General features: G+C 42.2%; 1 protein-coding gene across 1 annotated transcript in view; it reads left to right on the forward strand.

The window, feature by feature from the left end:
- bcas3 (BCAS3 microtubule associated cell migration factor) overlaps positions 1 to 12,314 on the forward strand; it is a 305,557-nt gene extending 293,243 nt beyond the window's left edge. Inside the window, exon 24 of the mRNA XM_068585216.1 lies at positions 10,802 to 12,314. Coding sequence (XP_068441317.1) covers positions 10,802 to 10,950 — 149 coding nt within the window. The 3' untranslated portion in view covers positions 10,951 to 12,314. The remainder of the gene's footprint in view (positions 1 to 10,801) is intronic.
- Positions 12,315 to 13,092: the final 778 nt, after the last annotated feature.

The following is a 13,092-nucleotide window of genomic DNA, read 5'->3' on the forward strand; positions in this document are numbered from 1 at the left end:
AAGGGGGTTGGAGAGAAGCGAAGAGTGGGAGATAGTGGGATGAAGGCTAGCACATCAGTGGGCTGAATCAAGTGCAACGAACAATATTTCGGGGTTCTGTAGTACATGCCCAGATTCCCTACTTTCCTACAACAATCACTGTTCAGGCTGAGTCAGGACACCTGGGTGGAACCATCAACTTGATTATGTTCATCGTTTTTTCTAGTCGTCCGTTCTCGTGATAACGCGATATCTAACGCCATATCTTTATTTCTTTAAACATCCACCATCAACTTCATGTGGGTTTTTTTTGTCGAGATCTCTCTTGCTGTCTCGGCAACTGGCAACTACCGTTGGCGAACGCCCGAGCTGAGTAGTTTTCCTTGAGCTAAATGCTAAACAGATGTTTGCTGTGTAAATATCAAATGTTAACAAAAGAAAATGCAATTTCATTACGCAAATATAATCCAATCTGCTTCCATCTATCCATGACCACGCCCACGAAGGAGACAGTCACCATTTCAAACCATTGGTGGAGCTTGTAATGCGGCATCTTTGTGACAGCATCTTTGACTCTCCTAGAAAGTGGAGACCAGGCGAGAGAGGGTGTGCGTGTGTGCACTTGTGCGCGCGTGTGTGTGACTATACATCCTCGCGGGTCGTTTGCATTCTCCTGTTGTTTTGAATGATGAAGGCCTTTTGACCTCTGCTGTCTTGACCCGCATCTAAATTGTTCATAGAAAGTGTCTGTGCGTCACATAAAGGCAGATAAAAGAAATCATCATGCTACTTAAATCTCAAACCCTATGTAGCCAGCAACAAACTGTTTATTCAAACCTATAGATCGGTCCTCTTCAAATGCAGCTTTTCTACCCTATATAAAGGCAATCCACATGTAATGGAGGATCCTTTGTATCCACTGCTCTTCTACAAGCAGCTTTTCAAAGGACTGCTCCTTTATAGAGACCAGCTGAACTTATTCCCTTCTGACCCTTCTCTGACTGTGTGTGCATCTGTGTGCACGTTGCGTGTTTGTGTGTCTCTCAAGGTTGACCTGTACACAAGTACCCATGGTACACTGGTGTTGTGCTCGATGGACCCTTATTCTTCCTCTTACTAGCTCTGTACTTTATACACAAGTTTGCTTTCACGAACCGCTGTTCTGATTTCACACTTGCTCCAGGAGAGGCAGGCCGCTGTGTGAGTCAATATGTGCGCTTGATGTCTACAGTGGCTACATTTAGACAGCAAAATCAGACCAGTAGTTACATTTCTTTAAAACAGAATCAGGTTCAGTCATCTGACTCTGATGTGAATGTTTACATCCGTTCTAGTGTTAGGGAAGGAATGCTATCAGCTAACGTTAGCTTCTGGTCTGATGTTCACAGCCCAGGTTAGGAGACAGCATGAGAGCCTCCTGGACCGAAGTTCAACACACACCATCAATATTGTGTCATTAGTAGCAGACAATCTAATCAACGTAGCCAGAATGAGCCAAACTGAGGAAAACATGTGGTTGTAGTGGTATGTTTGCTAAATATACTGTGATATGATATCTAAAACCAGCTTAGCATCGTCAATAGAAAATTATTTTCCATATTTGCTGTTGGTGTTGCTCCTCTGAAAGACCAGTCTGCTCTCTTGGCCCGTGAGCATATATATATATATATATATATATATATATATATATATATATATATATATATATATATATATATATATATAAAAGGGCTGGGCAAAGTTTTAAAAAGTTTAACTGATTAATCACATGATTATTCTGAGATTAATCGCATTATGCGTCAAATTCAATAATTGAATGAGTAAAAACTAGTTTATTGAACGCTTTTATTTTAAAGTAATGTTATCAGAACAATATAACAGGCACTCTCGGAGCAACAGCAAGTTAACATACATACATACATTCATATATCTTGTATTGATTTGTTCATTTTGCCAAAGTTGAAGTTTATTTATCCCAACCATCTCTAAACCATGTGTTCCAGGTACGACACACAGTAAATACAAAAGCATACTAAAGTATGTCTGACCACTGTTCTGTGATAACATTGATAACATTAACAACATCACGCACACACACACACACACACACACACACACACACCTACACACACACACTGTTCAGCAGCAGCATTATCTTGCCTTACCTTGGCGTGGTTTTGGGGCTGGTCAGGTACGTGACATGATGAAGAGCGGCAGCCTCCTGACACAGTTATGTCATCGGTTTCCTCAGTGGACACCAACACCAGCAACCTCTTTCAGCTGAGAACAGCCTCCTGTCCAATAACATCGACAGGGGGGTCCCAAGATGCTTGTCAAAGGACATCAAACCGTGTGTGTGTGTGTGTGTGTGTGTGTGTGTGTGTGTGTGTGTGTGTGTGTGTGTGTGCGTGTGTGTGTGTGTGTGTGTGTGTGTGTGTGTGTGTGTGTGTGTGCGTTCGTGCGTGCATGTGTGTGTGCGTGCGTGCGTGCGTGCGTGCGTGCATGTGTGTTTTTAGGATATTTCAGTCTCCAGAGCGGGATCTGTTCTCCACTAGGCAGTTTGCTCATGAAATGCTTACGCAGGTAGAAATATTTGAATCTGCTCACATAATCATTATCCTTATCAAAGTGCGGAAGCATTGTTTTTTGTCATGATTCTCTGTGTATTTATTCAGGTTTTCATATTTGTGCTGCTGTGTGTTTACAGTGTGCTGCTCTGCATCATCTAGACAACAATAAGATTTGTTGAACACAGCTTTTTCACAGTAATGAGACAAGTGATGTGACTGGCCGGGAGCATATTTATCAACTATCAATCAAAGAGCAATTTCATAAATTGATTACTGTCAGGATGTAAAGACAATTTAACAAATACAATGGTTTTACTGCCTATAACTATAGGTCTTTGTCATTAAAAAAAAGTCCTCACATTATCTCATTTTCAGTTCAATTACATGTGGTTAGTGTTATGTTTGCTGAATATACTATATAATAGGATATCCAAATACAGCTCAGCATAGTCAATAGAACATTCTTCTCCATATTTGCTGTTTGTGTTGCTCCTCCGAAAGACCACTCTGCTCTCTGGGCCCATAAAAGCAGCTCCACACAGCCCAGTGGTGAGGCGGCTGTCAGTCTGCTCTGAGTAAGTAGCCAGTCAAGTCCTGGGTCAGCACTAGGTTTTCATTAGAGGCCTAATTCAAAGCGGCCCACATAGAGTGTCAGGAGTGTCCCGGCCTGTTGTTGGCACCCCTTTATAACACACTCTAATGAGCAGCCGATGGGAACGCTGTGGTCAGCTGTGTGTTTGGAGCTGGTGGAGTTATACGGTCAGAGGACGCGAAGAGAAAGACCCCGCTCAGGGGCCTGAACCAGCCCCATGAATCACTTACTTTCTTTTTCATTTGTTTCTTAATCACGTAACCTGTTGAGTGTCATGATTCATGGGACTAGCTGCCTGCTGAGGTTTACCCTGAGGACTTGAAGCGTGAAGCCGGCCTTCTCTGTGGACTCGCAGTGTGTGAGCATGACACTGTTGTTGTGTTTATGAAGCGCCTACAGAATCTCTTTGCCGCTGTGATCACTCGGTAGAGGTGTAGACGAGGGCGTCATCTGTGTTGGTGAATTCAGGACTAACCTTTAGTCAAAATGTTTCCTGTCGACGCAGCAAATATGAACCAATACAAAAATGCATTGAGCTTGATCCAGACTGGTCCCGAGTGTCGGAGCAATGCCCCACATGAAAGCGGCATCAACATGCAGCACGTGGCTCCAGTTGAACGCTGCACATGCCCTTTATCCTGATATACCGTCTATGGTGTGAGTGTCTCCAGCCGCATTAATGTGAGCTGTCCTTTACACAGGAGGGTGTGTTAAGCCTGGCTTTTCACAGTCCATCAGGATGATCTCCAGTGGATGTTAATGAGCTTTCCCACTAATGTGGACTCAGTCGTCCAACTGGCCAGCTTTCTAAGGATTGTGCAGAGCAAGGCCTCACATAGCGATGCCGACGTGCTTTCATGTGTAAAACATCTGTAAGTCCTTATTATTAATGGTATTTTTTTTTACATATACGTATTGTTGGTGTTGTTGAACTCAGTATTTGAAGTAACAACATGCCAGTGTTATTGATTGATTGACATAAGTAAAAATTAGCTATATTTGTAATGTGACACTGACAACCTGGAGGCGTTTAAGAAGTGTTTCTTCGAGTTTAGTTCCCACCGAGCCCTTCAAAGACCCGACCACATCATGCTGTTGGCCCTGTTGGGTTAAGTAGGTTATCCTCTTGAGGCGGAGCCTCATCAGTCATAAACTCTGTTTATTCTGCTTCCATGGGATGAGCCGCACGAGGCAGAAAGGCAGCTCTCGGTGTTCGCTTGTGTGCACCTCACCTGAATGAAGGACACCCTGTAAATGCAGCGTGCCCAGTGTGTGCGTGTTATGGAGTGTCCAGACGTGTCGTAGCCATGAGTACAACCATCTTCACTTTCGGGAGAGACAAACCTGTCATGTAGCACCGCCACCATCATGAATAAGAAATGTCAGCACAGTCAGAATCACGTGATCACCAAGAATTCTGTGAGGAATTCTCCTCCATGACTAAAAGAAAAGGAAGCTCTTAATTTGGCACCTGACATTTATAAGCCACTTTGCGTAAAAAAAACAAGATGTTATTTTATTGAATGTTTTAAATGTCGACCAATGTGTCATCAGTAGTAGTTATGTACACCTGGGAATAAGAGAATTGCATCTGTTAGCCATGTACACACTTAGCCTCCAGGAGTTTAATGTAGACTGACAAGTATTTTACATAAGCTTTAAAAGTCTTCTGGACAACATGGAAACATGGAAAGGTCTTTTTAGCGTAGGGCCGCTGCTTCTGCCCCGACCGTCCCTCTGTCACACACTGAACCCTAAACAGGGACAAAAACTAATTAATGTCATATTTCTGTTTCATTCTTTAATTATTGTTTTGTTCACTGTCAAAACCTGACGAGAACAGTGATTAAAAATTCAGAAGGATGCACATGAATTGTTGGTGGGTTCATTTAAGAAAACTGTGCTACCAGCCAAATTACATCCAATATGTATGTGAACCATTGGTGACATAGGACAGCATGCACATGCACTGTGTGTGTGTGTGTGTGTGTGTGTGTGTGTGTGTGTGTGTGTGTGTGTGTGTGTGTGTGTGTGTGTGTGAGAGAGAGAGACTGTTGGGGGTTGGAATGTGACGTGAGAGTACTAATCAGGGCCAGCTGTGGCCAACGGTGAGATTAAAGTTAAAACACAAAAACAATCAGCTGGGATAAGTATACTATCGCTATGGGTTACTACCCCCATCTCAGAAAGAGAGAGAGAGAGAGAGAGGATGGATAGATGGATGGATGAGACTCTACCCAGCATTGCGAGCACAGACCCTCTGATTAAGAGCTCTTTTGTTTTCTCTTTGATCCTTTCCTCTCAGTGGTGAGTCTCGTCTCACCACAACATGCACATGACACACACCAACACGCTGCCAGGGCCACAGGATGTCCTGTGTGTGTGTGTGTGTGTGTGTGTGTGTGTGTGTGTGTGTGTGTGTGTGTGTGTGTGTGTGTGTGTGTGTGTGTGTGTGTGTGTGTGTGTGTGTGTGTGTGTGTGTGTGTGTGTGTGATTTTTGGCAAAACAAAATTAATTAAAATTGAAATATCTGCAGTAAGGAGAGACAAATTACCTTACAAAGAAAGAAAGGAGACAAACCCAGGTCAGGTCAAAGGTTTAGGCATTTAATTAAGATATGCCAAAAATAAATACATAACCAATCTTAACCCAAGCTCCATGTATGGTCTTCCTTGTGGATGGAGCTTGATTAGTTTTCATGGAGATGTTCTCAGTTGTCTCATGATGGACCAATAAAACGTTGGCATGTAAGTTTCTTCACATCACGGCTGTGTTGAAACGTTATATTTCTGAACCAGAAATTCATTCCATATCAGCATTTCTGCATATTTGTATATCGCCATTATATTGTTTTATTCTCTCCAAACTGCATTCTCAGTTATGTTTAGGTTTGGCTAATAAAGCTACCTGGTTACGTTTTGTAAAAGATCATGTTTTGGGTTTAAATAAATGTGGTTTAACAATAACATTGTTTTTCCTGAAATGAATCACTTAACCTGTCAGTTGGACCACAATGCACAGACTCACTAGCTGGCTCAGGTCTAACCTGCTGTCGTCCTAACGCCGTACTAAACTGGACCGAACCCTTAGACCTACCCCAAACCTAGTCCAATCAAGTGTACGGATTGCACAAGCTACACAATTCATTCATTTAGGGAAGCATTTAGCATTTACCGAAAAAAATATGTTTTCTTCTTGTAGTGTAGCTGTTGTTGGGAGTAACCAAACGGATTGGAATAATGAAAGAAAGTATGAATATGAATAAATGTGATGAAAAAAGGTAGCATGTTAAGCTATAAAATAATTATGTGACACTGTGTTCTTTTTTTTCAGTTACAACTGCCGTATTTGTTGTGCTTTGCATTTGAGGTTATTTTTAGCATGCCTCGGTATAAAAATGAAAGTGTGTATGCTGCAGTGTGTGTGTGCGTGTTTGAGTGAGAGTATAAGAGGATTACGGCCTGTTCACAGACTGCATTGCTTCTGATCATTTCCTCTGTATGTCCGATTGGCTCATGAGGTATTAACTGGCCTCTTTGTTATTATATGTGCCTCGGTCGGATTGTGCGAGGAGTCCAAGAACAGCCACGTTCTCCCCCTCGTTCAACACGGTGCCAAGAATCCATCCAAAAAAACTCCTGCTATCTCCACCTGTGGCATCCGGTGCTGTTTTACTGATAGCTTTTCCGACTCCGTATCTTGGGTCGTCCTGGACTTTCTTTTGAAGTCCAGCCGCTGGTATTGTCACTGAAAACAGCTCCTGTCCCAGAGTCCACGGCAACAACAGAATGACTTCCAAGATTAGGCTGTACACGCGACCATATGCTTTCTTGGTAAAAATGGAAAACAAAGCATTGAAGAAAACACCTCATACAATAGCCAAATCACATTCAAGCTGCTGTTATCAGCTTTAAAATTTCAAATACATATCATTTTTGACATTGAAAATCTAATTTCTCAAGATAAGCCTCCATGTATTAGCACAAAATATCCATCAGTCGGCCCAAATCAGCCATCCTTTTTAAGCCTATATCAGTCAAACACTACAGTAGTTTCCATTTCTTCATTGGCCTCTGTCCAGAACCGCATTATCTTCCATCACGTCGGACAAAACCTCCTTCTAAATAAGCATATTACTTTACCTAGTGACATCAGCCCCAGAGGAAAAGATCCCCAACATTAGAGTGCTGGGGGATTGTGTCGGGGGCGTGAGAGGTTAAGACTTGTTGAATAGCTGGTGGGCGTCACACAATGAGGTGGATTAGGCCACACTAGAAAAGGCCTTTAGGGCTTTACTGGGGTGTTCAGCAGCTTATAGCGCCTACAATAACACGGCAACAGAGCAGATCGAGCTGGCAAAAAGGCTAGCTGGGAGGGCAACTGGCTGGCAGAGACCGTCAGTGGAGCAGGAAGCAAGCTGTGCAGTAAGAAACAAGACAAGTCACTATTTATTGATTGACACAAAGAATACAGCTCAATAAAATTACTAACTTAAAGAAGCAGCATTTTGCTGGAGATCCCCGGCCCTCCAACAGGACCCCTGGGTGTCAGTCGGCATTGAGGCGAGGAGTTGGAGAGCAGGAGCGGAGCTGTGGAGGAGGAGAGGTGAGGCTCAGGCTCACGGCTCCAGCACTTGTCTCTGCTTGCCTGGAGCTGTGGCTGGAAAAATGATATCATTGCTGATGACCCATATTCTTACAGATAAACGCCAGCACTGTGGTGCTGTCTGTGCGTGAGTAAAGAAATTGTGTTTTGAAGAAGCAAAGTCACCACTGGAAATTCCACTTGAGCAGAAGTCTACACATTTCAAGGTGTTGTTCAGCTCACTGATGTTTCCATACATGTGTCCAGATGTGTGATACATGTGAGGTGTGACACTGTGCCGTTGCAGTTGCTAGTATGTTGTAATGATATCATCATCCTGGGTTTCACAATCTATGAGCCTGCTGAAGGAACCACAATAAAGCAGCTACGCTGTCTCGAGTTACAGTAACAGACCCATCACTGGGGTCTTTTATAGGTTTATAATCCCAGCTCATTAAAAATTGTGGAATTTGCTGGTTAAAACAGTATTTGCAACTATTAGCAACCTCATCCAATAAAGCGCCAGTATAAGTGGCTTTATACATCCACACATTATCTGAACCCAGAGCAGTGTGAACCGGCCTAGGATTACTGCAGCATGTCTGCCTGTGTAGTGCTGGGGAATTAAACAGGAGGGGGCAGGCGGCGGGCCGGGATAAAACACCGCAGTGTGGCACATTGCGTGTTAGCCGGGATAATAACAGTGTGGTTTGTATTAGGTTTCCCTTGGCGAAAGTAAGAAGCTCCCACTTCCTGCATGCCCTACGTGACATAGACAGTATCCATATTGGCCTCTGAACATCTGCAGGACGTATTAAACACACGCTGCGGTTTTATGTCAGTGCAGTATGAGTTTGAAAAGACTCTTAAGCTAATTAGACCTCCTGTTCATCTCAAGGTCACTGATTTGCTCTGCAGTTGGTTTCTGACAGGCAGCAGTGTGCAGTTCAACATCATCTCAAACAGAAGAAAGAACGCATAGCCAGATATTCTGGCCCAGTTCAAAGTGTTGAAACCGATGCCAGAAAGAAACTGGAGGTCATTGCAGCGACTTTTCTTTTTATTCTGTACACTTGTTATTAATATAAGGGTATTATGTCTGCATGATTTATTGATGTTTTGCCATGTTCAGACACAATCAGCCATGCATTTAAATGAAGCCAGGTAATATTCCAGTGCATTTTCTGTTGGTTTACAGCGGTTTTCTACAGTTTATTTGGCAATTTTTAATGTTGTACAATACTTGGGAGGTCCAACACAAGACTTCCACCCAGGAAACCACTGCCTGTGTCCCATGTGAAATCTCTTCTTCTTTTTTTAAGCCTGAAGGGGCAGCAGAGCTTGGAGCTAAGTACAACCCAACGCTAAATAAGACATTATTAGGAGGATAAAATGTTACCATAAACTTTCATGTAAAATGTGAAAAGTTGGAAGACTGAAAACGTTATTTTACTAAATGAACATCATGCTGTATACAAGACACCTAGAGATTGAGACATAAACAAATGTTTACAAGGGATTAAATCAAGCGAGAAGTAGAGTCTTTTAGACTTCTATACATCCATCCATCCATCCATTATCTGAACCGCTTATCCCGCGACTTCTATACAATCAAACTTATTTTTTAATCAAGTGGAAGGCACTTCCATGTTGGCTTCCTGTGTAGTAGCAGTAACCATGTACACTTTCCTTCTCATGTACAAGCGTTATTATTTCCTGGCCTCAGATTGTTGATGACAGTTCTACTCTGTCACAGATGCACGCTGACGCTCGCTCACAGCGGAGCAGATTAAATAGAGCCCAGGACCTGGTGGACATCACAATTCACATTCTTAATACTGTACTGCCACTTCTAGATATCGTCAGATATGGTTTATAGCATGTAATAACCGTAACCGGTTCTTTATGCAGAGATCCTCAGCAAAGCAACTTAATCTGGTCTGGTCCGAAGGGCTGTGCAGCAATGTGAGCGTGTCAGAGAAATGCTGTGTCACCCGGAGAATGTTGGGAGAAGTTTGGTTGTGTCCCAGAATAACTCTTGTCCGCTTATGCTGTGGCTTAATCCCACAGCTGTGGACTTCCTCTGCTAATAACACAGATGCAAGTTCATATTGGATGAGTAATTCATGGTAAAGCCTTAAGAAGGGATTCCTACTTTCTGGTCGATCTGGTAATGATGCCGTACAAGGGTTAGTGTCCTGCGCACCTTTGGCTGCTATGCACACTTTGACACTTTGCGTAATTTAAAATAATCTCATATTTCCTGTCATGTTTTGAAATTGCTTTCATGTTACCATGCATGCTGTGGGTTATAGGATCATCCCGGTTTACTTGACTGTGCATGTTTTCTGACGTGGGTCGGGTCAAGTTTCAGAAGGATCTCTAAAACCTTCAGCAGTGAACAGTTATGCCATATGCAGTTGGCCTTGTGTCAACCGTTAAACTATGTTTGCTTCTTTTTTATTTGATCAATAAGTCGGACTGGGCCTTTTGAATACAGGGGCCAATACATCATCAACACACACATTACTGAATCCAAAACAGTCTGTTTTGCCTTTTTTGATCCGTGCTTTGACTAACTTTCTTTTCCTAAATCCTTTTTTTTCCATAACTTAACAAAACAAGCAACTTGTTTAAAGACATCTTCACACAAGCGGCCATTAAAAAAAACATGGCAAAATAAAACCATGTCAAATGGGTACAGGAGGTAATTAAAGAATATGCAAAGATGACCTCAGAGAGCATTCGCAAGCTTTTTTTGCTGCGTCAAACTTTTCAAATGCTTGATTCTACGGATGCATTTCATTTCATACTAAAAAATGTAATTGGGTTTGATAGCCAGCCCTCATGATTTGTTTCTGTCAGGGTGAGGATACAGAGTACGTGTCAGAAGACAAACTGTGCATGTGGACATTTGACCCACACTCTAGTGTTGTCTGATTAGCTTAGCTCTTGTGGTTGAAAACAGATCACCTGATGACTCGACTCAACTCTCTCTCTCTCTCTCTCTCTCTCTCTCTCTCTCTCTCTCTCTCTCTCTCTCTCTCTCTCTCTCTCTCTCCACACACTCTCACAGAGCTGCAGAGGGAAGGCAGCATCGAGACCCTCAGTAACAGCTCGGGCTCCACCAGCGGCAGCATCCCGCGCAACTTCGAGGGCTACCGCTCCCCCCTGCCCACCAATGAGGGCCAGCCGCTCAGCCTCTTCCCGACCAACTTCCCCTAGACTCCAGGAGGACCACCAGCGCCCGGCCCGCCTGCCTCCACATATCTGACCACACAGCATCGCACCGACACGCAGCCAACCAAATCATGTCTCGGGTTTGTGTTTCTCTGGAGTGTTCTGTGTTGTTACTTCCTCGTTCGGCTGCTCACACATCAGTGGGATCCAGCTCCAGCCAGTATTAGTATTGTGTTTCTTTTAGGAGGCTGCCAATGCTTCTGTAGTTTGTATGGACTCCAAATCATTTGAAAATTAAAATGTAATAAAACTGTTTAAAGTTCAAATTGCATTCATATCTGGGTGAAAACACAGAGGAAGAATTCGTTTTAGACTCTTGACACTTAATTTCTTTTAAGCTTAACAGTTATTTTATGGGTTACCGAGCAGTTTCCCAAATCTGAAGTTCAGAGAAAATGTAGTTTCATCACAGAGTATTTTGATACACCAGGGAGGAACTTCGTTTATTTTCAATATCTGATTTTTAATAACAGGCCAGTATCAGCCCAGCACATCTATTGTGCTCTGCTTTCAACCTGCTTGGCCGCCATCCGTGTGTGTGTGAGTGTGTGTGTGTGTGTGTGTGTGTGTGTGTGTGTGTGTGTGTGTGTGAGTGTGAGTGTGTGTGAGTGTGAGTGTGAGTGTGTGTGTAAAGTTTTAAGGTGTGCCTATTGTCTGAATGAGCCAAGACAGAGCGAGATGTGGATTCCAGTCGGCGGCGTGTCGCAATTCCTTTTCCCTCCGCGTGTGAGCTGCTGCTCTCATGGTCTCTCCTGAAATGTTTCTGATTAAATTTGTCCCTCTCATGCCTTTGATTATCATATAATTACATTTGACAAAAGATGCAGTAATAAGATGAGACTATAACTACGTTGCTGAAGTCACTTAGATGTTTACCATAATTGAGACATTTCTGACATCATTTAGACATCTTTCCCTTCTTGGCCTTCCCAGATACATTCTCATTGAGCCGAGTAATAGAGGCCATCATGCTGTATTTTGTTCATTAGCAAGTTTTGACCAAAATCCTCTTGTTATAGATCTCTAAATAAATGCATTATACTTAAATATGCTAGCTTTTCCTGAAGAAGATTGACATTGATAATCAGAAATTCCTTTATTCCACACACTTTGTCTTTTAGTTTGTCTTGGTGAAAACTGAAAATGCACTATTTACAGAGACCCTTTAGAGACATTTTAAATAATAATAGTCCCACATGTCTGTGTGTTGGGACTGGCTGCATGCCATGAGGGCCTGTTGCTCTTCCACTAAATGAGGGCATGTATCTCCATGTTTTAATTCAGGGCAAATGCTTGTTGTTGACATACAATTTAATTTGTGAAATACTTACTTGACTTTTCCCAGCAGACATGCAAGAAAATAAAAACAATAAAACATGAGAAAAAGAAACTGTCTGTCTCTTTTCCCACTGTAATTGCTCCTAATTTTGTCGTTCAGCTTTCCACCGCGGCGGTGACCATCAGCACATAGTACCGCTGGTAATTAGTACCATATTTTTTAACAGGCAGTAAAATGCTGTTAAAGGGACTTTTTATGGGCAACTCTGGCTCTTTGTTCTGAGAGGGAAGCGAGAAGCCATATTTGGTCCTTTGCTAATCAGGACCAAACTTAAAATCCCAAAACGCAGAGATTTAGAAAAAAGAATCAAATTAAATATATTAGCTTAAAATTATTTTTTGTACACTTTATATCATCTAATCAACATGTTCATAAACTACTGGTCATACAATTAAAAAGAGGTCCTTGCCCAGCTATGAAACATATCCAAGCTTCATGAGATGACCAAAAGAAATGTTGCAGACAAAAATGTAATCTTTTACAATATATGTAAGAGAGAACACATACAAGCTGAACCATTATGAAATGTGTTTATTCAAGATGTATTTATGAATGAAGTAGAAAGAGTCTGAAGCTGACAGGATGGTTGCAACAAGCACAAGAGACACAATGCAGCTTTTCACAGGAAACTTTTTATTGATTCAGATATTATTATTTTAATGAACATTTTAAACGTGACTTTTAAAACTTTAAAGAAAATATGATGAATAACAATATGGTCATTGACAAGGATAATGCACAGTAAAATCCTGAAAGCTGAGACGCGTAGTGTCAGTTTGAAATGAATT

The sequence above is a fragment of the Clinocottus analis genome, unplaced genomic scaffold (assembly GCF_023055335.1).
Source record: "Clinocottus analis isolate CAN_PGR_092001 unplaced genomic scaffold, fCliAna1.0.p SCAF_2, whole genome shotgun sequence".
NCBI lineage: Eukaryota > Metazoa > Chordata > Actinopteri > Perciformes > Cottidae > Clinocottus > Clinocottus analis.